General features: G+C 42.8%; 1 protein-coding gene across 1 annotated transcript in view; it reads right to left on the bottom strand.

The window, feature by feature from the left end:
• MYH15 (myosin heavy chain 15) overlaps positions 1 to 25,508 on the bottom strand; it is a 62,841-nt gene extending 37,333 nt beyond the window's left edge. The window contains exons 1-6 of the mRNA XM_058044739.1: positions 25,421 to 25,508; positions 5,132 to 5,281; positions 3,979 to 4,082; positions 3,310 to 3,453; positions 1,701 to 1,857; positions 210 to 237 (exon numbers count right to left, since the gene is read on the bottom strand). Coding sequence (XP_057900722.1) covers positions 210 to 237; positions 1,701 to 1,857; positions 3,310 to 3,453; positions 3,979 to 4,082; positions 5,132 to 5,225 — 527 coding nt within the window. The 5' untranslated portion in view covers positions 5,226 to 5,281; positions 25,421 to 25,508. The remainder of the gene's footprint in view (positions 1 to 209; positions 238 to 1,700; positions 1,858 to 3,309; positions 3,454 to 3,978; positions 4,083 to 5,131; positions 5,282 to 25,420) is intronic.
• Positions 25,509 to 27,183: the final 1,675 nt, after the last annotated feature.

Genomic DNA, 27,183 nt, shown 5'->3' with positions numbered 1-27,183 from the left:
GATCAGAAGTGGACGAGACTCCATCAAACCTTTAGCTACTCCTTTCTCAAGGAGGTCAAGTTAACCATCAGATGGCCAAACTGACAGTTACTTGGTTCCAGGCGATTTAGCTGAGATTTTAAGAGTCAACTTGTATTTTATCAGGGTTTTTCTCTTCAAAGTTTTTCACAACAACAAAGTCTCAAATCAGTCAAAAAAGAAGAACTTACGTGATCAGCATAGACTGATTCTCCCGATCTGTGAAGAGGAAAAAAAGAAAAAAGAAAGAGACACTTAGTAGGGTGTACAAATCACTTATTATAATTGCAAATGGGTACCAGAATCAGTCATGCAAGGACAGGAGAGAATCACATGAAGCAAAGACAGAAAGATAAAAACTGGCTAGAATGATTTCCAGAAGTGTGGGTTACAGCCCTGCCCTGAATCCTTCTCTTGTGTTTTGCTCAAATTGGTATTAAATACCTGTCAGTTGTACACATTCATCTGTGTCTGGGAAACTATAATAAAGAAAGTAATTTCCTGTTCTGAAAACATTTATTCTCTTACTCCTGAGTGCGTCTTTGCTCATGTCGCTCATGTCTGACCTTTCTGCTCCTGCAATACTAGATCAACCCAAGTAATTTTGCTCTTTTTTTTTCACAGGCTGTTCCTTAAAATGCATGTGTATTCCTCTTCAGCTGGCCATGCTACTGGAACTAAGCAGTCTATTGTCCACGCCTAATTGCCTGATCAGAAACAAGCATTTATTAGAACACTCTGCAACCCTAATATATTATTAATCATGTTCAGAAAACACTAAATCATGGCAGCTTCCCAAGTCATTATGCCTAAATTCCTCTTTTCTTTTTATAATTCCAGTTGTCATGGCAGGCTACATATTGAGGAGCCTTATCTGATAAAAGAGCATCTCTGCAGCCAGACACACATTCTGTCTGCCTGGTGCTTTTTGACCCCTCACAAAAAGGCGCTTTTTCATTTTTTTAAAAGTAAGTGTCAGCACTATGTGTTCTGGTCAAGTCTCATTTGGATTTATCCAGCTGCCTTGCAGGCCCTGGTGTGAGCACATCGCTGCTGCCCTCTGCTGATAAACTCCTTTTTCCCCAGTAACACCAGGATAAGGGCGAGGAAATTTCCCAGGGAAATCTGGAGTTTGGTCCACGGGATCAGTGCCCGGAGCCATGGCAGCCACCACGACACTCGCACAGGTCAGGGTCACAGCAGCGGTGTGACAGGGCCAGTGTGACAGCCACGGGGCTGGCCTTCACAGCAGCGGTGTGACAGGGCCAGTGTGACAGCCACAGGGCTGGCCTTCACCGGCCTGTGAACACACACATCTCACCAGCATGGTGACACGCAGCACAAACTGGCTGGAGGGCTGGTCTTGAGCTTGGAAAAGCACTAACAGACCTCTGGGACCTGGCCCCATTTCTGGATTCACTCAGCTCAGACAGCTAAATTTGTGCACCTGACAGATGGTTACCAGGAGTGCCACAGGAACAGGCAGGGCAGTTTAGAAATGAAATAAATGTACGGATACACACATGTATATAAAATCATCACAGACTGCCAAGCCCTTGTTGCTTGTGGACTATTTTCGTGTTTGTTCCATGCTGCAGAAGCTCTCACCCCCTTCCCTGCAGCACAATCACAGCAGCCTGACTGACAGGAGCAGGCTAGTGGAGGCAGGCAGTGGCACTTACTCCGCAGCATGTCGTGGTACGCGTTGTCAGCGATGGAGAAGATGTGGGGAGGAGCCTCCGAGCGCCGCTTGCCTTTGTACGCAGCAACCACCTCCGATTTGTAGACAGGCAACCACTTGTAGGGGTTTATGGTCACACAGAATAAACCAGAGTATGTCTAGAGAGTAACACAAAGCCAGAGTGAAAAAATTAATTCAAGTGATAAGGCAAAAAGTCTTGGTTAACCAAGCAGGATGTGGCATTGCCAGCTGCTGATTTAGGCTTGAATTCTGAATTGAATTTCAGACTATCTAAATTTCAGAAGTTACTGATCTGCTAAGTGACTTCCTAATTGCAATTCATAACAAAACCACAGGTATTGAACAGTTTTCAAAACGGGAAAAGGGATTTTGAGGTGTCAACCTGAAATGAAAACATCGCCTTCAGTAAAGCAAAAGAGTAGCAAATAGACTTGTGTATGATTTTGTCCCTTGCTGCTCCATGGGAGTTGTTTCCTCTTGAAAACAGACATTGCAATGGAAAGTCACAGCTTCCCTGTTTGAACTCCATTTTTTGGAGGAGAAACAGCCTCCCATTATTAATTGTATGCAAGAACCTCTAGAAGATTTCTGGTGGGTGTTCAAAGAGAAAAACCACATGATAGTGTTGTGCCCCAAAGCTGTGGAACCTTTTTCAGCTTTTGGAGATGCCAGGTTGGTAAAAATCTCTTTATAGTTGCTCTTTGGATGATATACCTCAGTTCTCTGGGGCCTGGTCACTCCAAGGAAGAATCAGCTTTGAGTTGTAACTCCAGGCAATTGGTGTCAGCTGGTAACTTTTCAATTACTTAGCCCAGCTTGGAGCAATATCTTCAAAGAAACCCAGTTATCATATGGGCACAATCACTATATGCACATAGATTATTGAGTTCAGTTAAGTTCTAAAAGTTTCAGATGAAGTCCAGGTCCCTTCCCCTAAAAATAGCATTAGGACATGCTCCTGAAGGGCCTTGGCATGAATCCCTGTCCTGTTTTCTAGAAAGAAAAATAATCCACCCCTACCAGTAAACAGATTAAGGCATGATGCCAGTTTAATTTTCTGCCTATACTGATCTGCAAACAAAGCTATGCTTTGGGCCCTACATGTTCATACAGAGGTTATTAGAGAAACACAGAAAATGTTTGACAATGAGAATTTAAATGGGTAATGTTGGATTTACTCTTCTGATGAATACCAAAATACCGACCTAGGGTTGGCTGGAAAAATCAATGGATTCCTTTGGCTGACTTAAAACACAATTGAATGCAGCTAACTGGGAGCAAAAGAAATCCCCATGGCTGGCGTTGACATAGATTAATATTAGAAGATGAAAAATAAACTGAAAAATAAAATAAACTGGTCTCCCCACCACCTTGACTTAAAAAAATGTTCCCCACCACCCCTTTCCTAGGCAAGCAAGCAAAACTAAGGAGCCAGGCACCATCTTACTGATTCAGTTTTGTGTTTGTACTCAGTTGACCCTCACTTTTGTGACTTATAAGAGTTGTAAAATGAACATGAACACATATTCACACACGATGTCAGCACTTGAAATACAGGTTGCTAAATCCACCCCTGCGCTGGCCCTTACATAGATCATCCAGTTGCTGTAGCGTTTCCTCAGGTTGTACAGCACAGACGCCTCGTTCAGGTGGGTCAGCATAGACATGTCCTCAATCATGTCGAATTTGGGAGGGTTCATGGTCTGCACGTCATCTTCTTTTATAGTCATGGTCTGCAAAGACAAACAAACACAGCAACACTGGAAGACACTGGGATTATCTGTTGCTTCATACACCTTATGGAAGAAAACAGATTTTTCCCTCAGCAGAGGGAAGCTCTTCAGGTCAATCTCTGCCTATGTGTGCAATACTGTGTGTTTCCACAGGTATCAGAAGAATGGAGGAAGGCTGAGATGATAAAAGTAAGAAGCAGGATGCTATGGCTGCAAAGGAATCCATGAAATTTGGCTAGAGCCTGGGTTTTTAGCTCTGGGCACCAAACCAGAACTGGCTGGTTGCAAACCTCCTGTCACAGCCCTCCCCCGGCTGGGCGGCGGCTGATGCTCACCCACCCATGACTGCATTACTGGTTTTCCCTTGGTGGATTTTCATGTGTTATCCTACCCTGGCATCAGTTACTGAGCCTTCCCATTCACAGCCCATCTCATGAAACAAGCAAGTGAACTGAAACAAGAACAATTCTGTAGCTTGCAGTTCTGGCCCTGTTAGTCACAGATCAGACAAAACCAGTTTTGTACCCTTCCATCCGTTGTCTGCACGGTCACTTTGCCTTCACTGGTTTCTGTAATTTCAGCTTCAACGTAAGCTTTCTTTTCATCAGGAACCCAACATTTCTTCTTCCCTGTGAAATTAAGAAGACTGAGGGTTCACAGCCTTGCATCAAACAGCAACACCATGTCTAGCTAAGTGAGATTGCTGGATTACTTTTTCTGCAGAAGAGACACAAAACCTCTGGCATTGCAGCAGATTGGCAGTGCTGGGAAGCTGTGTGATGAGGCAGAAGGCATAAGGCTCCCAAATTTTGTCTTCCTTTGAAACTACTGCTCAGCTTCCTCTAGATCCTTCTAGCACAAGGTGTCAAAATATTTCACAAATTCTGGCTAAGCCTCAGCCTCCATGGAAAATCCATAATCATTATCACCAGTGTGCAGATGGAGGAACTGAGATTCAAGCCCAAATTAAGGCATTTGCTAAAAAGTCACACAGAGAATTTCAAACTGTTCAAGGAATCCAACCCACATTATTCAACTGCCATCTATCAGATTTAACCTTATTCCTTCTCATTCTTCTGAGTATTGTGTTGAAAAACAGCAATATTAATAACTCACATTTAGTAATGTATGTGCCTTTTCAGAGTTCAGAGCAGCTGCACAAGATTTTAGGTCTTAAGTTACAGCAACTGTTGTGAATAGTGAAAGGAGGCAGTTGATGAATTCACACTAACTACTGAACCTCAGGGCTCATAGGAACTTGTTCAATGAAAAATAAATTATGGGGAACTAAAAGCTAACATCACATTATTATACAAGCTGCTAAGCAAATAAGACATCTAGTCAGGCCGCAGAAACATCAATGTCTGTTGCTTTTCTCTAAACCTGACAGAGAGGTTATTCCCCTTTTAGCAGAGCAGTACCAATACACCTTGCTTCTAAATCCAGATAAACACTTACTTGTCATAAATTGTTTTTAATTTTTACTGTCTGGGAGTTTTTAATAGCTTTGCAGAATAAAGGAACCCAAATTTGGTTGAACCAACATGAGCAGCACAGCAGTGACAACGGAGGCTTTGCATCCTGCTTTGCTCTGCATTTCTTTGACTCCATTCATATGTAACCCTTACCCCTGTGAACGAGCCCCTGGCAGCACAAAGGGTATGAATCAGCAACTCACCATCGAAGGCCACGGTCTGAGCCTTCATCAGCTCCTTCTCACTCTTTCGGAGGTAGGGAGCAGCCTCCCCAAACTCTGACATATCGACCATCATCTTGGCAAGGGGTCAAGGTGGCACAAGCTCACAGAGGAAAAAGAAAGGTACCCAGTCTACCAAAGAAAGAGGGGGAAAAAACAAAACAATCATCTCTTCCGTGAACAATGTCAGGCAATATAAAAAGCTCAGCATAACATGGCAGGTGGCTGATCAAAGGGATGATTAATGTTAAACACAAATGCCTAACACAGATTTGGGACTAGACTGCACTTTTAGTGAAACCCTTCCTTGCCTCCGTTTATTGAAAGTCAGACAGGTCTTGAAGGCTTCTAAACCTCAACACTGGTCGCAGTTATCTCCACAGGAAGATTTTGTCTCTTTTTTGTGGCACATATGGTGCTTAAGAGCAGGAGGGACCACTTGAAGCTGGGATTTTAAAAACCACTTAGCAGGGGCCTCCTCTGGCCCCTTTCAAAATGGCCTGGAGCAAAGGTACGCTCTCCCACAGGTCCCCCTGGGGCTGTGCCCTCTGCCGATCAAAGCACCATGTCAGGCAGTGTTTTCTGGGAAACAAGGAGCAAGACTTCACTGCTGCCGAGCTGCAGGGATGCATGCCCACGCTCTGACTGCAGAAAGTCAGCACTGCAGCTGGAAACAGCTCTGCTCCCTGCAATTCTCCAGTTCAGGAATTAGCATGGCAATAAGAACAGGACTCTGGGAGATCCTGTGCTGGTGCTGCTCCCTCTGAATTCACCAGGCTGGGCATCTCCCTGCAGTAGGGCATGGCTTAGGGCAAGTGCATCTGAAGAATTGGTGCAAGGGCTTCATATGTTTTCAGATTGCTTTGAGCTTATCAGTCCAGCTTAATACCTACCCTTGTTATCTCAAATGACAAGGGCACAGTGTTTAAGAGTCTTTTTTCATGAAAGAGAGGGCAGGGGACATGGGTCTCAGTGAGACTAATTTGCTGCGTTCGTACAGCCAAGTAATTAATTTGTTTTGTACTCTCTAAAATCATCACACAGATATGATGGGGGGTTTTTTTGTTTATTTTTGAGATTTTTTTACAGACTTAGACATAAATACTTACACACACATAAACTACTCAGCGTGTTTCCCAGCCCTTGTCTAAAAGAAGTTGCACTGCTACAAGGTGTACACACACAATTTTAGCATTTCAGGGATTTTTGTTTGTTTGTTTGGGTTTTTAAAGTCAGGACGCCATTTGACTACTACTTAAAGCTGCATAAGTGACCCTCAGGTTTATTTCTTCCCTTATTTTATTTACTGTGCAATATCCAGGCCAGCTGGATAAATTTTCAAGACCCTTATCAAGACAGACACTGTAGTCTTTCAAAATTTAATTCAATTTATCTCTAACAAAATTCTGGTAGAGATAAAAACTCCTTGTCAACCAAGGCAGATTTTTTTTCAACATGTTCCTCTGAGGGAACATAAAGCCCTAGACAGCAGAGTTGCCAAAGTGTCACATCCAGCCCTCTCCCAATGCTGCAGTAAAAGCTTGATACCTTCTGCCTTGTTGCTGTAGAGCAAAAATTTTCTTTCTCAGAACTAGCCTATTTTTTTCTAGATTTTTAAGTAATTTTTTAAACCTTAATCTTTTCAAAGATTAATCACATACATAAGCACAAGAATCATCAGTTACTTAACACCATCTGAACTGGCTAAAATTCCCAGCTGGAGACACAACTTAATGGCAGAGACTCTCTCTCCCTAAGTGTGTCTCATCTTTAGTGGAGCAATGAAATCACATCAGTTCAGACATTTAAACAGAATATCATTAGAGCACATAAGTGTAATTTCACATTAAATGTGCAAATGCCAGAGGGGCCCTCCAGTGTTAATCTCTAGGACCCAAGGCAGGTTCCCACAAGTCCTAGAATACACTAAAGGGCTCTGAATCACTTTTGTGCAACCTGGCTCAGTTTGCAGACCTCCTAGGGACAGTTCCTCAGCTATCACCTCCTTATCTCTTCCTTTTTCCCCCCTCATGTTCAGGGTGGACCCTACAGCGAGTGTGTTATGGTGTAAAGCAGCATTCTGGCAGCTGGGAGAGAATCCTTTTCCTTCAGCAGGCCAGGTGTTTGGAGTTACAGCAGAGGCTGGAGCCCAGGCTGTGCACACCCTGGGGTGCAGAGAATTCATTGAGGCAATTCCATCAGCAAATACAAGAAGTGGAAAATTTTGTTTTGTTATGGATGCAAGATTATGCAGAATAGTTGGGAAAGAGAAGGCTAAAGCTAAAGGTGTTCCCTTTCAACCTGTTGTAGCCAACAACAGAAAGAGCCAGCCCTTGTATATCAGCTGTAAGAGATCCTTGAAAATGCCTGCTCCCTGTGGAAAGTCTATACTGTTACATAGAGTGAAGTGGCATGCCCAGGACTAAAAATTTGATGGTGCATCCAGGCTTGGAAAAAAGGGACTTTGTCTTTGCCACTGCGGTGGCACTGCCTGGCCTGGAAAGGGAGCCCAGTAATGCTCCAAGGGCTGTAACTCAGGCTGGATTAAAGAATGCCTCGGACCAGCAAGCTGCTTAAAATTGCAAATTGCGAATAAACCATCATCTCTCGCAGATGATAGAGAAGGCAAAAAGATGACTTGCAGGCACTGGCTAATCATTTCACTCAGATGCATAATTACAGGGGACCTGACACTTCCCTGAGTGGTTATTCTGGCTGGTTAAATGAATGCACTGATGTTAGAGAAGAAATATGTATTTGCTATTCTACCATTCGATCAGCATCCTACAGTGACAACCACAGGCTAGATGTTTACTGATACTACTGCTAAAACTTTAAGCCACATGAAAACCTTAATCATATCAAACCCACAGTACAGTATTAGAGCACAGCACCCACACTTAAAAGTGAGAGAGGTTGGTACTCACCCTGGAGAGCACACAGAAAGTGTCACGGCTCTGCCTGGTCCAGGCTTTATATGCCCCTATCTCAAGGTCACTGCTGATAACTGTTTAAAGGCATCTGCAGTTTTCCCCCATGCCTATATTTGTCTGCTGGATCCCAGCTGAGGAGACAATGAATGCCCAGGGAGGGGACACGTGTGGCTGTGCCCTGACAAAGGGGGCAGGAATGTCGGTGAGGAATGGCACTCTTGGTCTCACCACCCCTTGCCATGCTTTCATTCTTGCTCCATGACTTCATGGAAGAAGCCTTTCCTGCTTCTGTGTTTTCACTAGGGCGAGAATTGCTTTTCCAAGTGCTTCAGAACTTAATTACCGTGGGTTTGTGGGTGTGTGGGTGTGGGTGTGTGTGTGTAAATTAAGACTATTCAGACATGACTCCTCTGGAATATGAAAATCAAAGCTTTTTGCACCAGGAATAAGTTATTATTAAGGGAATTTGGTTATGTGAGCCAAATTCCCTTCAAGCAACAGGGATAGGAAGTGGGCTCTCGCATCCCAGCCAAGGGCTTTAAAACCCCTTTTTGGGCCCCAGGAATTTTAAAACCAAGACTATAGGCTCAGGTTTGGAATACACAGGTGTTCCCCAGTTTATGAACAAGTCAAGACAGGAAAGAAATCTATGTATTGATGTATATAATACATCATATGTATATAATGAATGTATTGAGTCTGCCCAGAAAGTGAATCATAGATAAAGAACAAAGTAAGCATCAATTTTAGTGAGGCCTTTGCTTCAGGAAACTAATTTATGAGTCCAAATTTAGGCAATGTCTGGCCTTTTTATTGTAAACTCATTTTTCCCATGAAACAAGCACCATGAGTAACTCAGGTCTCATTTCATTGCAACCCATAAATAACAAAACAACTGACACTGCCAGACTGATTTGCTTTTACCAGCACAGGTAGATATATAGGTTTCCTTTGGTTCTAGCATAAGCTGAATATAAAAGCAGAAAGGAAAATAAATACTGTGAATAATGCTTGTTGGCCACAAGGGAAGACAATATATTTGTGCTCTACAAAACTCAATTCCAAGGAAGCAAGGAGGGAGCTTATCCACAACTTCATTGAATTCCTAGATACCCACAGGAACAAGTGGCTTGGTTTGTGACCAGGCAAGAAGGAAAATGTCTGCATAGTGAGTCTGCTATTTTTAAAGCTGTTATGCTGATGACTGGACAGGGACAGGTTGTACAGACAAAGTTGGTTTGTAAGAAACAGGAATTTCTGGAAGTGATAGGCTCAAAGACAGGAGACTGATGTGGCAGCTCTGAGGATCTGAGCACTTTGGTAACTTGGTATTTTTAGCGTTTGGGGAATGCAACCAAGAGATAGAGAATCACTACTGCTGTGCTAGAGACAGGCTCACCTCCAGACAGACTGGAGAAAAGAGTGCTCTGCTGGGAGCAGAGACAGGGATAAGAGCTAGGGATGGAGCTTTCCATCCTGGTCTGGATTCATCTGTGAAAGGAACCTGCTCTCCAGCTGAACACAAGCAGCTTGTGTCACATTCTAGACCTTGACTGGCTGTCACACTCACACCAGAACTGCCACCTAGCCTGCTGCTTTAGAGGTGTTTGGTGCCCTGCAGCACAGATGTGTGTCAGATCTCAATCACCATCTTTTTGCTTTATATCTGGCAAAAAAGAATAGAGAGGTGGTGATTTTGGCTGCTGAGGTGAACAGTGAGTGATTGTGTAAACTCAAGCAGATGCTCCTGATCACATAATTGGAAACAAGGTAAATCACAAGCATCACCAAGCTTTATGGACATTGTTAATCTGCTGAGATGACTGAGAATATGATTATTTCACGCCATGAGGATACAAAATGCTGATACTCTCTCCCTCTTGCTCCTCTCTTACATAGCCAGGAGCTTTACTTCCAAACACAATATTCTCATTTACCACCTACATTGCTTAGAAGAAGCCATCTTCTTACAAATACACTGTTATCACTTACATCTTCTCTGTTCTTCAAATATCCAGCTTTCATCAGTCCTGCATGAACACTACAATCTTGCTCCCACGCCTCCCTTTTCTTTTTGGGGTTGCAAACAACTTTTTCTATAGCTAATTCTAAAGCAATTTCAGTGCTTGTGCTGCTTAGAATGGGACACAGATAACTGGTTCAAACACAATCAATTTATTTTCTTTGCTAGCCTGATGTGAATGGATGCTGCACATTAATCCTGCCTTTCTGGAGTTTATTTGCTTTCTCTTAATATGAAACAGACATTGCAGCACATTTTCCCTAGATTAAATTTGTAACAGGGACAACCAAAGACATTTTCTTTTGCAGGGGCTACTTTTAGAAAGGTTAATGCTGGTCACTGTTTCTAGGGAAACAAGGGTCTTTGATAAGGCGCTCTTGTGACTAAACTATTTTTAATAACATTACATATTGGAAAGGAATGCAATAACATTTATCAGCTCTAGACAGAAGATAGTGTCAATATTGTGGTCTAATATAGAAAAGTTGACATATTGGTTCTGTAAAAAGCTCAGTTATGAACCCTCTCTATTTTCTTAGACAAAAAGATCAACCAGCCAGCTGGGTTTTGACAAAAGCTGGCCTTTAGACTACTCTTAATGAAATGTTTACTGTAATAACCTGGCACTCGTGAAAAGCAAGATCAGTGAGAGAGAAGGACACCAGTTTAAGAGACAGATGCTTGGAGAAAACATCTTTGCAGTCAGGATCCTCTGGGTTGCTCTATAAAAAAAGCAGAAAGACCATCACTCTACAAGATGCAGCTAAAAAGAGTGAGAACCTATTGTTTTCCTCAGGGGCTTTTTTTGGTCACTGGTCCATGCTGCTGTTGCAGCATCTATTTAAAAAACAAATGGGAAAGAACCAAAATGACTTAGTTAGATGAGGAAGTTCATCCATCTGGGAATAGTTTCAGGAGACAAAAGGTGCTAACATCTTATTCCGGAGCAAAGCCAGGCCCACTCTGTACAAGTGATTTATTTTGTCTTGTGAAGAATTATGTTTTAATTCCTCAAGCCACTGATGGCCCAAAGCGAAATTGAAGGGGGAGAGAAACTTAGATTTAAAAATAGTTGCACTCTGCTACATCTCTTAAGGATGAAAAAATTGGCACTGAACAGTACATTGAAAGTATGTTCATGACAGCTAGATTCCCATTATTAGACCGGAGATTTTCAGGTCTCTGCTAGCCTTTGTGCTCCCCCTGCTGCAGTGCCTGTGCTTGGCCATGGACACATGTACCAGCAGCCTGAAGAGGTATCAGGAACATCTCTTTACCTTCCTTTCTTTTTAAGGAAGCAACATAATTTTAAATATTTTTCCTCAATTAATTCTTTGCTGACAGCTACTGTGTGGTGTGACAGTAGAACGGAAATTTAAGTCTCTCTATGGAAAGCATCTGCTTTCATACAAATATGACTTGTGAAATAATTCCTAAGCCACCAAAAATGTTTTAAGTGGCATTTAAACCACTGTAATCTGTGATCTATTGCTATCAACATGCAAACCCCTGGCACCTCTCCCTGTTTTGAGCAGCATGGGGTCAGCAGGGACTTCAGAGCATTAACCCTTTAAACCACAGGAGCGTTCTGATCTTCCCAGCTTGGCAGCGTCATCGTTTCTCAGCCCCTGATCCCATGCCAGGCTCAGTGCTCCAGGCTGCAGCAGCATGCTCCCCTCCTAGTCCGGCCTGGGACAATAAACATTTCAGAGCTGTCACTGCTGCCTCTCCCCTGCTGACATTCAATCATTACGGTATCTTGAGGACGTTTAAAGAGGTCAGGTTTTTAATGGGAGAGCTTGGCTTCTGGGAGTGAGGTTGACAGCCTTTTGAGAGCAGATTAACAGCACTGATAAATCAATCTCAGACTCACTCACAGCCATAAGAAAAATAAAAGGATGAAAAGGGAACCTAGTCCAATAAATGGTCTCAGTTCTTTGGCTCTGAGGATGTACCGGGGGAGGGAAAGAAGGCTTTTGTCGTGTGCCTTGTCACTCTTCTTTCTCCAAATTTGACCGCATCCCGCACTCCACCAATGCGCTCTGCTGGAAGTTTTCCGACTCCAATGATCTTCAGCATCTCACCCTGCCCATCAGGTCAGAGATTAATGGCATGTTTTGAGAATTGCAGTGCCTCCTTTTCCCAACTATCACATAGCCTAATTGCCATTAGTGAGTTTTGGGTTGCCCTCCCCCATCTCACCTTAAACTACTCTGCATTATCCATGACCACCAGGGGAAGGCAGGGGGTTAAAAGCACTAATAATGCATGTAGGCAGTTCAGGTTAATCTTTTGAGTATTCATTAACGAAGCTTTTGTTTGCATAGCATGTCATTGGAATTACTGCAGTCCCACCACCAATTCCATTAAACCTTTCTGAAGCTAATAGCAGAAGTATTTTAGTCTCGATCAATGCAAGGCAAAAAAGAAGTCTTCTAAGCGTCTCTCTGGGGTTTGTATTACGCAATCTGACTTCAAAGACAGGACACTTCATTAGCCTACTTCAGCCTCTGACTATGATGCACTCTGTCTGCTCAAGCAGCCTGAAAATCACATTTCCATTTCAATAGGCAGCGCTGTCCTAAAATACTCCTAGGTCTTCAGACACAACATATTCTAGCTCCTGGTGCCAAGCTCCTGCAAGACAACTTGCCTTTTTTGGGCTTTTTTATATTTCAGCTTCAAGGATTCAGAGCCTGCCCTTCAGGTATGGATAGGGGTAGTTGCTGATTGTCTGGTTTTGCTGCTGTGGAAGCTTATTTTTTAGGTGAGCTGAAGGGGAAAGAAGTAAAATATTCATGCACAGGAGGTTTTGTGATTTTTCAGTTTTTCGCTGCTGTAACTCTATGAGTCATAACTCGACTTTCAGTCAAGGATTGTTTGCCATCTTTTGTTTACCTTATGCCAACTACAAGCTACACTAAAATACACAGAGACAGTTTAATTAGTGAAACAATTGTCATGGGGATACTTTATTAACTTTGCAAGTGCTGATGGAATAAACCCAATGTGATTGGCATGATGTTAATTTAGCAGAAGAACACTGCAGGAAGGAGACTGTGTGAGTTTTTCAGCATTTACATTCTGTAAGCAACAACAAAACATTATTTCTTTCCAAATACACTGGGCTGGTCTTCTTTGCTGAAAATTCAGTCAGCAAAGCTTCTTGAAATATTAAGGCCAATTTTTAAAGAAAATCTATTTCCAGGAGTATTACCTTCTGCCTGAAAAAACACAAGTCTGTGCTTTTCACATGGCCTAATGATTTGACACTTTTTGTCAGTTGAATTTAAACACCTCCAAAAATGGACATGACATCCTTCTCTCCATCAGCAATATGACTGGCTAGTGTGTGCATGTGAGTGTATATATAGGAGAGACACGCATATATATTTATACATCTGTGTGTATATCTATAAATATCTATACATATATATATAGAGAGACTTATAAATGTAAAAACAAGTTCATTTTCTAAACCTTTCCCCACCCAGCTGTGATGTTCCACACTTAGAGCTCAATACCAGATGAAACAGCCTCTTCCTTGGAGACCTGCAGAACTGACCCTGCAGTGCTGCTGTACCACAGCCCAGCCGTGGCAGATCCCCCTGCTGTGCTCCCCGATGCTGGAGCTGAAATCCTGCCCCCAGCAAACCCCCCAGCACGCCGGGCTCAGCCTCTCCTCTGCACAGGGCAGGGCTCCCATTGGTGTGACGAGCACATCGTGTCTGACACCAGGGTAATTTCTGGAGAGGCACAACGGGGCGAGGTGGGAAAGGGGGCAGCTGTTCCAGAAGGGCAGAGCCAGGAGTGATGAGATGACAGGAGTTACAGGAGAGAGGGATGGTGAGAAAAGGCTGTGCTGGACCACCCAGAGGAACCTATGGATGCCACTGGAGAAAGGCCGCACCACCTACCGAGACCAAGACACATGGAGACACCATCACGAGAGCAACCCGGCATCACCTTTGAAGAGGACAACCAATTTTGTCACAATAGTGATAAAAAGCACAACAGCAGCTGAGATCTCCAGTGAGGCTACAGGCACAATTCTCTTCAGAGTCACACTGGATCCCCAGCAGCAGCCAATTCTGTTGTAACAGAATTGACTTGAGTTGATTTCAAATATATTTTTCTTTATCTATTTTTTTTTTGTAACTGAAATATGCACTTTTTCCTTACAGGAAAAAAAAAAAAAACAATGAAGGAGGTGGAACAAAATAATATCAGATCATATACTTGAGGCTTCTTGCACAAAGCCAAAGTATCTGCTAGGAATGTAGTTATACACATTTCAGTCTCACCCAATGGTCTAGAAAAGAAAAGGGAAAGAAAATATTAACATATCCAGTATGATGATGCAAAGCTAGATTGCTGTAAAAATGCTGAACAGGAATGGAATACATGCCCTGCCTTACTGGGCCCCTCTGAAGCTTCACTTTAAATACCAGTAGCTCAGCAGCATGAAAGCACTGAAGAACTCATTTGACAAGATCACCAACCCAGGTGAGTGACTCATTTTCATCAAAACTCACCCAACAGAAAACCTTGGGTTTGGATCTATGCAGCATGTCCCACAGCAGCTTCTCACCAGCAGGTTCATCTATTCACATCTCTCCACCAACAGAGCATTTGGGAACAACCTTGGTTTAAAGTCTGTTTACCACTCTGTGGGTGTACACTGTCATTCCATCTCACTTTTCCAGATGCCCTTCTGCAGGTCTGGTGGCTGTGCCTTGCTTCTGCTAGAGGAGACAGTGAGATCCAAACAATAACTCCTGCAACAAGGGCAACAAAATAACATTTTTGTTTATATAGCTATAGAAAAACCTATATCATGTTTTAAAAATCAACCTGATGTTTCTCTGAGGATCCAAACTTACAGCAGGAGGAAAATATGCTATATAAAAACAAGAAAAAAAAAAGAGAAAAGAAAAGGAAGCTGTATTTTTTGAGTTGGATCATTCTGCCTCTTGCCTGTCAAGCAATATGGTCCTGGTAGCCTCTCTGGTTCTTCTTGTACTGCAGTTGATGAACAGGGATTTTCCAGAGCAGAAAAATCTCCCCTGTTGTCATCACCCAAATGTGCACCAGAACCACAGAGAAGGAACTGCAGATTTAAAGTTCAGGTTATTTCCATTGGATTGCCAGCATGGCCTGGAGGCCTACCTTTATCCATTACTGACACACCTTCATACTTCAAGATATGCAAGACATCATGATGAGAAGAAAAATCAAATTAAATAAATGGTGTGATGCCGGAATTGCTGTCATCTTTCTAGGAAAGGGAAACTGAGGCAAAGGAAGGGCTACATCCATATAAATAATGAGGCATTCAATTCCCACTATTTCTCTGTGTGGAGTTACAAGAAGATTGCCTTCAAAGAAGGACTAGGCAGTGTGTTCATGGTCATGCTGTTGGACCAGGAGCAGAGCACAGGCAATAGGGCTGTAAGAATTTGACAGTGCCCTTGGAGCAAGCCCTACCCTTTTCCATGGGCAGACAGGCTTCTCACCACATGGGTCATCTTTGTCACACTTACTTGGGTTTAAAAGTAGGAATTTTACCTGTGTAAAAGTGAATGGCAAGTTGTTTGTCACCCAAGCAGTTTATTCTGAATGAAGAATGAGAGGAGCAGATTTTAGGTCCCACACGTTTAAGGAGCAATGCACTAATTTGCACTGCTGTTCACAGTGCAGGCAGATACATTCAAAGGCAATAGCAATGCCCTTTATACTTCCAGTTACACTGAAGGAAGATTTGGCCTACTCTGTACTGGACACGCAGACTTGGGTTTTAGCTATTTGCAACAAGTAGAAAACTATCCTGAATACACCTGAACTGCTTACAGTTTTCTACTGCCACACAGGATGTCTGTACCTGTACAGGTAAAAAGCATGCCCATTAAAGTATGACACCAATGAGCAGAATTTATTTCAACAAGAGAACTAATCAGAAAGCAGATGTATAGATCCATTCCCCAGAAATAATACACCAAATGACGTTTAAGTAGTGGGCACCATTCTGTCCCATACTCAGGCAATGCAGACAGGTTTTACTGATTTTTTTCATAGCATATACATGAAGTTCAAAGTTCAAACCCAAATATTTCCCTAACCAGAAAGGAGACACAGTCTTTCAGACTACAGATTCAAGATGTGTTTTAATGACAGTTTAAAGAAAAGTATGAAGCTTATGGGAGGAGGTCCAAAAGGACAAATGAAACAGAACCTTCCACACTCTCCCCATTCCTGATACCACAGCCTGTTTGTTGGCAGTAACAATGTGTGACACATCACATGGGGCTCTGCTGAGATGAACTCCACACCCCTGACCCTGAATCACTGATAAAGCCATGACATGGAAAAAAGAGCAGCCTGAGTGCCTTCACAACAGCCAAGCTCTGGGGCTCAGCAACGCCTGCCATAATCCTGTTATCTCCTGTAAGTGTCTCCTACCGCTGTTATCAGCATCAGAAGTGCAGAGGTATTAGCAATAGAAAGGAATTTTGGCCCTGTGCTCCCTGGCTGGATGGGGTTCCTGTCTGTGTCCCACTGTCCCGTCCAGCAGCAAGGAGCGCAGCACGGGGAGCACGTGAGCACGTGTGTGTGTGTGTCTGTGTGTGTGTAGGGGCACGGGGGACCAGCCCCACGGCTGCTCGGAGTGGGGGCATTCCAAGGGAATCCCAACCAGCCACTCAGCCATACCTGAGCAAATTCAGAGCATTGGGTTTTCCTCAGCATCACCTCCTTCCCCTCCCTGCCCTCACCTAAGGACAGGATGGTCTAGGAGGTGCCGTGTGGTCTCCCTTCACACCTTTCTCTTCTTGGACTTGGGGGAAGGCACATGGCAGAACAGACCTCATTGCTTGTGGCTCCACTTTTACAAACCAAGACAACCAGATATGGGCAAAAAAGAACAGCTAGCAGAGATTTGTTTCAATCTTATTCCTCCTTTATTCATTAATGTCTTCAAAGATATCCCCTTCCTCCCCCCAGAAACCCCTCAATGAAACAAGTGTGGACACTTCACCTTGGTTGCTGCTGCAACCTGACAAAAGATAGTAAACACTGACATAATTGACAAGATTCAGAACTTGCCATGTTTCTCAGTTTCTTTGGAGATCTCAAATATCAAAAAAAGGAATTCAGTACTTGCTAAGAGAATATCTTCCCAGCCATAAAGGATCAGAGTCCCTAAATAAAAGAAAAGCTGAAAATTCTGTGTGAACTGATGATAAGAAAAGATCATTAATATGAAAAATGCAAATACAGAGAGGATATATACCATCCTCCCCCACCAATGGTATTTCTGATCAGCCAGTCTAAGTAAATCCAACCCAGCATTTATGTACTCAGCTTGAAGTAAAATATTAAGGACAGAATAACAGTTAGGAATATGACAATGATGTTGCCTCCAATGGCCTCCAACCAAGCATCACTAATCCAGGAAATTAAGAGATGAGATCAAAAGGAACCCAACTGAATTGAAATAAGAAACATGCAGCTACAGTCTTCAAAAAGTCTTCATGTTGTGGCACAGATGAGGACAGATTGTGACTAAGGGATCTGTTTGTAGTCCTATGAGACTTTTTAGAGCTGATTCCACCTTTCTGGATTTATTGAATGACTAATCAATAGCGCTAGCATTCATTCATTTTATCTGGCTTTTTTTGCCTCCCTTTCAGGAAGTTCCTATTTCAAAATGTCTTTGTGGAGACTGAATGAGAGGCACCAGCTGGGGCTCCTGTACAAGATTTCTGTCCTTCTGGAGGAGCAGAGTGCTATTTTAAGGGCAGAGCCACTGGAGAAGCATAAGACAACCAGCAGCCACCAAACTCTGAAGGGGCTGGCACCTGGTTTGCCTGACTGAAGCCTCACACAAAGCAGCCCATTCCACACAGATTTGGCTTTTAATATCGGTTAGGGCATTTTTTTCACTAAAGGGAGAACACATACAAAGAAATGCTGGAGGGATCCTACCAGCAACAAACGTTCTTTGGGGTTCTCCCTTGTTCCCAGCAGCAGACAAGGTCTCAGTGGCATGGGGGACATTTCAAGCAGAAACATGCAAGCCATTCAACCATTAAGCCATTTAACCTTTCAAGACTAAAGCTAAGTGACACAGCTAATCCACCAGTGAAAGTCTGTGTGTTCTCTGTCTCTCCCATGAGTGACATCCCAGGCACTGCAGAAGAATGATGGTAAATTGCATTTTTTCCAGTTTCATGGTGGAACTAGTTAAAATTTTTTTAGGCTATACTCTGGATGTAACATTAAATACAGCCACTGCTAATAACTTAGCTTAATTATTAGCTGATTTATTAATATACATGCAGGCAGAAGATTTCAATTATTTTTAATTATATGGAAAGTTCCAAGTGTCTTTTTTATTCCATTAATATCGTTCAAAACTCTGTAAAACCTGCAAGTGCTTAATTCTTTACATGACAGTTTTTAATTAATTTGAACTCAGGCTAATTAAAATATTTGTAGATTGCAACAACCTAATTCATTTTTAAAAGGCAAGCTTTTACATCTGCAGCAAATATGCTCTATTTTCCATTGGGATTAAAGATCCAGCCCCTGTTTGAAGTGCAAAACCCTCTTCAGCCTTAACGGTGGAATTACAAGTGACAGCAGGTAATAGAAGTGCTCCATTGGCGTGGGCTGTGTGCTATAAATCACCTCCTGAGCATTCCCAAGTCCACTGCTCCCACTTGCTTGAAAATCTGTGTGCTGGAGACAGAAACGAGAGTTTCAGCAAGCCTTTGGTAGTAACAGCCTTGGTTTAACCCCTCACTTATCAAATACTTACCTCTTTATGCAGCACTGGATAAAGGGAAAAACCAATGGCCCACTCTGACAGCCACCCTGCAACAAAATTTGCTAGGTACCCCACAGAAACTCTAGCTTCAGTGGGTAGTTTCAAAAAGGAAAGGCAAAGGACTTTAAATTTGTAAGCAACAATAATAAGTGGTTGTGCTACAGATGTCTCACTACCTACAGCTACTTTTGTCTTCACTGACGATTTCTAATGTCATTTGACAAAGGGGAAATGGCTCCAATGACAGCCCAACAAGTAGCTGGCTGCAGGCTGGACTATGAAACCAACACAGTTAGGAGTTGTTTTTGTCATATCCTGTATCTCAGAGCCCAGGCTTGCTAGCACCTCCATAATTTCCAAGCCAGAACCATGACTTGCCATTTCCACCCCAGAGACAGAGGAGAGCCCCCATTGCTGGAAAGCTGTAGGATGTGATTGGACCAGGTGCTGAACAATCCCACCTGGGCTCCCTTTCCCATGACGGTGGACTAGACGATCTTCCCAGCTCCCTTCCTGCCTGGGCTGTTCTATGATCACTAGGGGCACAGAAAAGAAGAAACTTTTCTGTAGAGCAAAACAAAGGCTTAAGGAGGACAAAGGACCTGATCCCACGGTGCTTAGATTTTGCTGCTTTCAGTCTGCGCTGCTTTAAAGGCGTGAAAGTCACCAAGTCCTTGACTGGCATGAGCCAAGTTGGATTTTCATCACGACACCTTCACACAGCTGCTGGCTATGAGCTTCCTTCATATACAAATATAGCTAATGTATACAGTGATTGTTGGCTTGGTTCCTCCATTTAGAGTGAGCAATGCATATAGCCATAGTAACCAGCTCCTGCCACCGAGTCCTCCTCTTCTGAAGGCAATCCATTTATGCATGGCTCTGTGAAGAGGAGTTCACATTTCTCCTGTCTGGAAGGGCAGGAGAGGGAGTTCTGGCTCTGCAGTTCTGCCACACGCTGCAGACACGACAAGGAGTGACCTTGGCTATTGTTCTGTAAGTGGTTTTCCAACATGTCACATGCATCTGTTACACACTTATCGACCCACTTGAGTCTGTATAAACCAACCAATATTCTCTTTCCTAGGCAGGGTTATTAAAAATGCATCATCAAGGTGCAGTAATATCTCCAAATAAAATTTTTAGTCAAGGTATTAATAGTTTTAAGATGTTGCAAAAACATTTTCAATGAGTTCATGGAGTTTCATAGCAAAATAGGCTTGTAGCTAACATTCACATTAGCATTTCTCCTGCCTAAAGGATATTGAATCTGAGGACATTTAGCTTTTAATGCTTTAAAGATATGAGCATGCCAGAGCCTTTAACACAAGATAACAAAATCCAATTTCACTTGTCTCGATCAGCCTTTGTAAGTGTTGCTACTCAAGTGCTGAACTCAAGTCCCAGATCTGATATAAGCTTTATCCCTTTCTAAATGGGTAAAAATAAACACATCCTTTCTTATCCTTTCTTGCCCTTTATGGACACAAAAACATTGCAAAGAAGGAAGAATGTTTGTACTCTAAAGAACTGAGCCAAGCAGCAAAGATTACCTCAAAAGGGCATGCAGCAACTACTACTTTAGTTGTTGAGCTCTTTATGGTAAATAGTGGTGTTTATATATACACTAAATATTCATATGGCAGTTTAGACTGCACACCTATAAAAGAAATCTCACCTCCTTCCCCAGAAAGCCCTAAAGAGGTTACAGAGACCTTTGCATAGAAGAATAATATGCAGAGACCAAGAAAAAGCCTAAAGCTATTGTGGTATTTTTAATTGCTACACAGTACTTTACTGAATGAAAGGGAAGCTGGCCATATGCATCAACAGTGGAAAGCAACTATTTTAGACAGCAGTAAAACAGGTTTGACCTAGATGCCTGAGCCCAGAACTTACCAAAGCCCAGCTGGCATCAGTAGCCCATGGAATCCCTGAGCTGTGAAGCATGAGTGCAGCTATCCAACAAAAAATTGCCAGTTTCTATCAGTGCTACGAATGTTCATAGTTTAATATTTCAGTCCAGCAGAGCTCTCATCTGAGTACATGTCCCTGTTAGATTTTCCTGGGACTGATGGTGTTTAATGAGTCTGGGAGAAACCCAGGAAAATGTTATCACAGAACAACAGACAGAGACTAATGCCAGACTTCAGCTACGTGATCTAAAATTGTTATCACACTTCAGTGAATGGAAAATAGTTCCCAAAGATTAGGACCATTCCTTCTATCTCTCCTCTAATTACTTTCAACCTGAAGTTCTGAGAAATGGAAGAACTCGGGGGAGGTGATGGTGCAGGGGACACTCTAGTTTGTGTAAGACAAGCCCCATGCTTCTTAGGTTGTGGAGCAACCCCCACTCTTATATCCATCTATTACACTACATGGCTTAGTGTTATAGTTTTTTTAATTACATGCATCACACACAGTGGTAAAATTCTTACAGATTTAAACACTAAGACTTTTCTTTTAAATCCTTTCCCTCTTAGACTTATTTACATAAAACTTCAGCTTTATCTCAACAGGATAATAAGGAAAGATAGAGGGGTCTTAACAAGTATTACGTTCTGACAAACAGCAAAGTTATCACCTGGAGAGCTGCAGCTCAGGACTTGCACTTGCTTGTGTTTGGCCAAAAGGCTTTTCACCCTCTAGCAATGGTCACTCGCAAGTCTCCCTTGTAAGCAGAGTTTGTAAGCTAATAAAATACTGACTGTAGCTTATGTCTAGCTTCTATCTTTTCTTCTCACCAACTTATGAATAAAGATGACAGAATCATCAGGCCTTGAGCAGTTAGATATATAATAAACACGGTTTGGGAGCAGGAGGGAACGAGGGAAGGAAAAATGTCATTTGAGTACTCCAGGCTTCAGAAATAGAACGCAAATTGGAGGCTGTGTGACCTCGCACCAGCACCTGCGTGCATAAACGCTCTGCTTGCAGTGCTGTGATTAGATGCTATTTTTCCCCTGGGGGCTCTGCCTCATTCTGCATATGAGATAGGTCTGCATGGGGAGGAAGGCAGAGTCAGGTGGCGAAGGAGACTCTACTGTCTGCTTGTCCCTTTCCACTCTGTTGCAGAAGCTGCCTTCTGTATGAGTCAGAAGTGGGAAAAGAAAGATGATTTTAAGATTCAAGTAATTGCTTGCTGCATTAGTATGCCAGGAGGCTTCATTACAAAGTACCTATGTGATGGCAAGCAAGCCATTTACACCAACTTCCAGACAGACAATTACCATAACTGGTTGTATTTCCTACGTGGCTGGAGGTTGAAACCCCCAGTTTGCATGGAAATGCTGAGAGGAAACACATAAAAGTACGGCATGCCAGGGCTGCAGCCAAAGCCACCAGGACCAGCCTCTGGAGCAATGGAAAGCACACTTGTGCACGCAGGTGTGAAGTGCTATGGAATAATAAATGGAGGTTTTCACACAAGGAGCCCCAAAGCAGCAGTTTACCCCAATGCATCTTGGTTCCATGAAGGCAATTGTATGTGGATACTGTAACAGTAAGTACCCCACAGAAATGAGTGACTGAGAAAGGCAAGACATTACATCTTCTATTTTAGGGTTTTATAGCTACAGGCAGGCATATCTTTGCACATACATAACCACTGAATATGCTCAGCTGGAAAGGACCCTCAAGGATCGCTGAGTCCAACTCCTGGCCCTGCACAGGATGTCCCAGGAGTCACTCCATGTGCCTGACAGCATTGCCCTAAAGCTCCTTGAGCTCTGTCAGGCTGGTGCGGCAGCCACAGCCCTGGGGAGCCTGTTCCAGTGCCGAGCCACCCTCTGGGGGAAGAACCTTATTCTAACATCCAACCTAAACCTCCCCTGACACAGTCTCATGCCATTCCTGCGTGTTTGAGCACCATGTAAGCAGCAGCAGCCTTTGAGCAGCTACACACTGCAGCCCTGCTCTGCTGACGCAGGGAGAGGCAGGAGCAGCCTCTGTCATGGCACTCGAGAGCAGAGCCGCCTGTTAACCCCTCTAGGGGAGAACAGTCATCTGGGAGGGTAGCACGCATCTGCCAGCCCAGAGACTGGGCAATCCAAGCACACCTTGCCTAAAAATGCAGAGCACTTTGGCCAGACACTAACCAGAATGGATGCTGTTTCCCAGCATATTCATACACACTCGTCCCCCAAAAAACAACTTCTTCCCTGGACAGTGAAAGGCATGAGGGCATGTACTTTGCAGAACACAACTAAAGCAATAGCACAGTGCCTCAAAGCATATTCTGAGTTTTTGGTGTTGAAGCAAGCCACGCAACTGATACTGAAATGAACACAACAACTCTGTGATTTCCCACTGCCTTAGAAAGCAGCAACAAAATTCACTTTGTTTCATCTCATCCTGAATATACGCAAGAAAATGAAATGCTTCTTTCAAAACTTGATTCACTTCCAATTACTAGATACGTGACAAAAATAAACCAAAGATATTTTCCTCAGCTTTGGCATCAAAGGATAAAAAGAGGAGCAATTATGGCACTCACCATGACACATGAGCAAGCAGAGATGGTTCCCACACTCCAACCAAGATTAAACAAAATATATTATAACTGATTGCCACTGGATTTTTATTCCTTTTAATACCAGGCTTATCAGTAGCCTCTGGCTTTTTAAATTACAATAGCCTTACATTTCCTTATATAAGGAAATATATTTCCTTATATTTCCTTTTACACCTATGGTGTAAAACATGGGTGAAATTCAATATTTGAGTATCAATATAAGCAAAGAATACACCCAGACAGATTATTCTGAAGTAAAACTAAGTAAAAACAAGAGTTGTTTGCTTACAAAATTAGTTTTTAGTAACTTAATACATGGTAAAAATCCTAAGCCAGATTGTTAGCTCAGTTACTCTAAAGAAACATTTAACCAGTACAACACTTGTTCTCTCATGTAAAGGCTTAGCTACATATGGGTAGATCAAGGGCTGGCAATCCCTGCTATGAGGGGGACCCCAGCAGTATGAGGTTCTGCATGCAGAGATAACCTTTTCAAACATCTACAAGAGCCTTTGGAATTTAATCGGTGCCTATTCAGTGGAAACTCACAGCCTGGACTAGAGTCTCTGTAACATAAGCCAACCGCTTTCAAAGAAACTGCAGTCAACTATGATACAGCCAAAGAAATCTGGGAGTTTTCACTCCTGTCTTAGGATCTGGTGACACAATCTCCCCTTTCTGTGTACTCTTGTCTTTCCTTATCGCAGAGTACAAGCAATGCTGGAAATGTCTCAGAAAAACAAACAAACAAAACTGTGCTGTCTCCCTAGGCTTGCCATGTTGCAAGGAGGAATGTGTAAGCCACCTCCGTCACATTTCTCCAACACTGATCATTTCTGACGCAGAGCTTTAGAAGGAAAAGATGTTTTAATGCCCTGCAGGCAACCAGTGCTTTCAAAGTCCATCTAAGCAACAAGACTGCAATTCCCACTCCCAGGTAACATGCTGTCCTTGGCTTGTCACTTCTTTACTGTCACTTGTAGAGTATGCTGTGTTCAGGACTGAGATTGTGTACTGGCTGAAAAGATACTTCAGATAACACCCAAATATACTTCAAGATCCTCTGGACCTTCTTCCTTCCTGCCTCCCACTGCCACACTTCAGTTCTGTGGGAGGTGAACCCACAGACCTTTCTCACAGCCAGGTGCCTTACCTCCAACACCTTCTGTTTTGTTTCTTTGTCTCTTATGTACGGAAAATACATAAGGCTACCTAAATGAGAAAGTTGTACCCCAATAGTTTCATTATATTCCTTTCCCTTTTTTCTCCACAAACCTTCTGCTCAGAAGATACTGGTAGGGGAATGCAGCATGCAATGATGTGCTTACACACTTCTCCTGGGACAGTGGGGCAAACACCGCAAAAGTTTTAATAGTTAAGCACCAAGAATTTGCATATTTCCATTTCCAAAGACATCCTCTGTAACCAAGCCAAATCTAATGCTGGCAAAGTGTAAAGTGGCTGCAATTGTTTGCTCAACACCCAACACCCAAAAATAATGGGTCAGGAAGACTGACTATACACTGGGAGCAACATGTCACATAAGGGATCCCATAACTTAGTTCCCATTTTTAGACAAAAAGCTAATGGCCATAAAAAAATCCCAACCCAAACCGAACTCCACCTTCTGCACTCAGACTCCACTGAAAGCTCAATTCAAAAGTCATGTGGTCAGTCATGCAGACATAAGAGGAAACACAGAGAGGTTCAAGTGTAACGCTGAGCATGAAACCCATACAAGGACCCAGCTGGCTCCTAGTAACTGCCCTGTACAGGAATCATCCACAAGACAAAATCTTCCAGCTAACCAGCAGCTCTGCAGCCAAGAGCATGAAGCAGTCTCAGGTCAAAGAACAATGTGTCAGAAGGGACACATTGTTCCTTAGGAAAGTTTTAACGTACTGCAACCATGAGAACCTCAGGCACAGGAGATTCAAACAGAGGCTGGGCATAAAAATGAGACTTACATTACCTTGTTACATCTGCTCTGCCATGGATGCCCTCTTGGATACAGTTGAGCAGAACAACCCAGACTGTCACTCAGAAGGCGGGGAAGCACTTGGCCCTTGTTGTCAGGTGGGGTCTGGGACTCCCAGGATATTTACATCAACAGCTATACAGCTTCCAGTGTGGCATCACTCAGCCTATTTACCCCTAATTTCTCTGCACTCCCAGGAAAGGATCCAGTTTAGATTGGACTGGGGTAGAGAGAAAAGGATGTGTCACTGGGGACATAAAGCTAGCAGACTGTTCCCAATTTCAGCACTCTGCAGCAGGGAAATTGGTGAGGGAGATGGAAAGGAAGCATGCTTCAGTGAACAAATCTGAAGATTTCAAAAGTTACCAGATGGGAACGCATGGAGGATTTTATTTATATATAAACCAACTTTGCAAGGTTGAAAGCATTTTTTGAGAAATAAGTACTGGCCTAAAAATACCTCATCTTTGGCTGCTAACAATAAACTCTAAGAAAAAGGAGCAGAGAACCTCTTCTTACATCTTCACAAGAATGTTGAACCAAACCTATAAAGCTGAGTATCATAATTTCAGTGGAGTCTCTCCCATTTTTGGTCTTCACTTATTCCAGAAAACTGCACTGCTAGATAATTCTAGACATATCAGGACATGTTTGAATCCAGAAAACTGTAAACATAGCAGAGAGCTGGCATAAATCCTGACCAGCAGCTATCACTTTCAGCACTGTTGAACCTGTAGCATAAGTGGTTTCTAAATTTCTTTATTCATAATTTTATGTTTTGTTTACACCATCACTAAATAAATCCTACTGATCACCATGAGCACTAAGTACTTCCTGAAAAATCTGTCCAAGCTGTTCATTAGATTGCTTTTTTAAGCAGGCCTGCTTACCAGCCCTTATATTTAGGATCACTTTCTACTTCCTACAGCAAGGTCATGCTTTCAGTTTGTAAAGCTCTGGATTCCTACTGTTTGTGCAGGATATTAACTTCATCCTGCAGTTAAGAAAATTCCAGCTGAAGTTTCACAAGGTTGGGAGGAAAAGGTTTTTTGCCTACATGACATGTAGACATGCTGGCATGTGCCAGCACAAAGACCTCAGCACAGATATTCTGGCCACACTACTACCACAAAGCTCTGCCTTGTTTGTAACAGAGATAAGTATGGGGTGAGGGTGACAATGAAAGCTGGGAATTGGTTCAGGTGAAGCTTCCCATTCCATCTTCCAAGTAGGATGAGGATGATCAATTGGACTTAATTCAAAAGTAAGAGTACCATTCTACAGACTGTTTTATCCCAGAGGTGGAAAAGACTCTACTACTAATAGATCCAAACAGCACAAAGGAGGCTTCCTAATTTCAATAAAAGAGATTTCACCGGGGAAAAGCAAATGGTAGGCACTGTCAGTTGGAATGAGTGGTGAAAGAGAGGTGAAGAGATGGAGAATAAGGGGAAAATGAAAGCCTAAAATAAACCACTAGCAGGGAAATAGAAAAACATCAAAGGATGCAGAATCTAGACTAAAGAGGAGTACTAAAATGAAGACAACACACAACAGGTGATGAATTGAAGAGCATCAACTCCAAACCCTTTATTGTGTCATTATTCCCAGTAAGTACACCAAAAGTGAAATAGACAGCACAGAAAACACATAGTACAGAAAAATAAATATACATTTAAGGGTATTTTTAGGCATGAATGAAATAATGTACAAAGCCATACAGAATCACATGTTAAATGGAAAACTTTCTCTAGGTA

This window comes from Melospiza georgiana, chromosome 2, assembly GCF_028018845.1.
Source record: "Melospiza georgiana isolate bMelGeo1 chromosome 2, bMelGeo1.pri, whole genome shotgun sequence".
Classification (NCBI taxonomy): Eukaryota; Metazoa; Chordata; class Aves; order Passeriformes; family Passerellidae; genus Melospiza; species Melospiza georgiana.
This window is presented reverse-complemented; position numbering and strand designations above follow the sequence as displayed.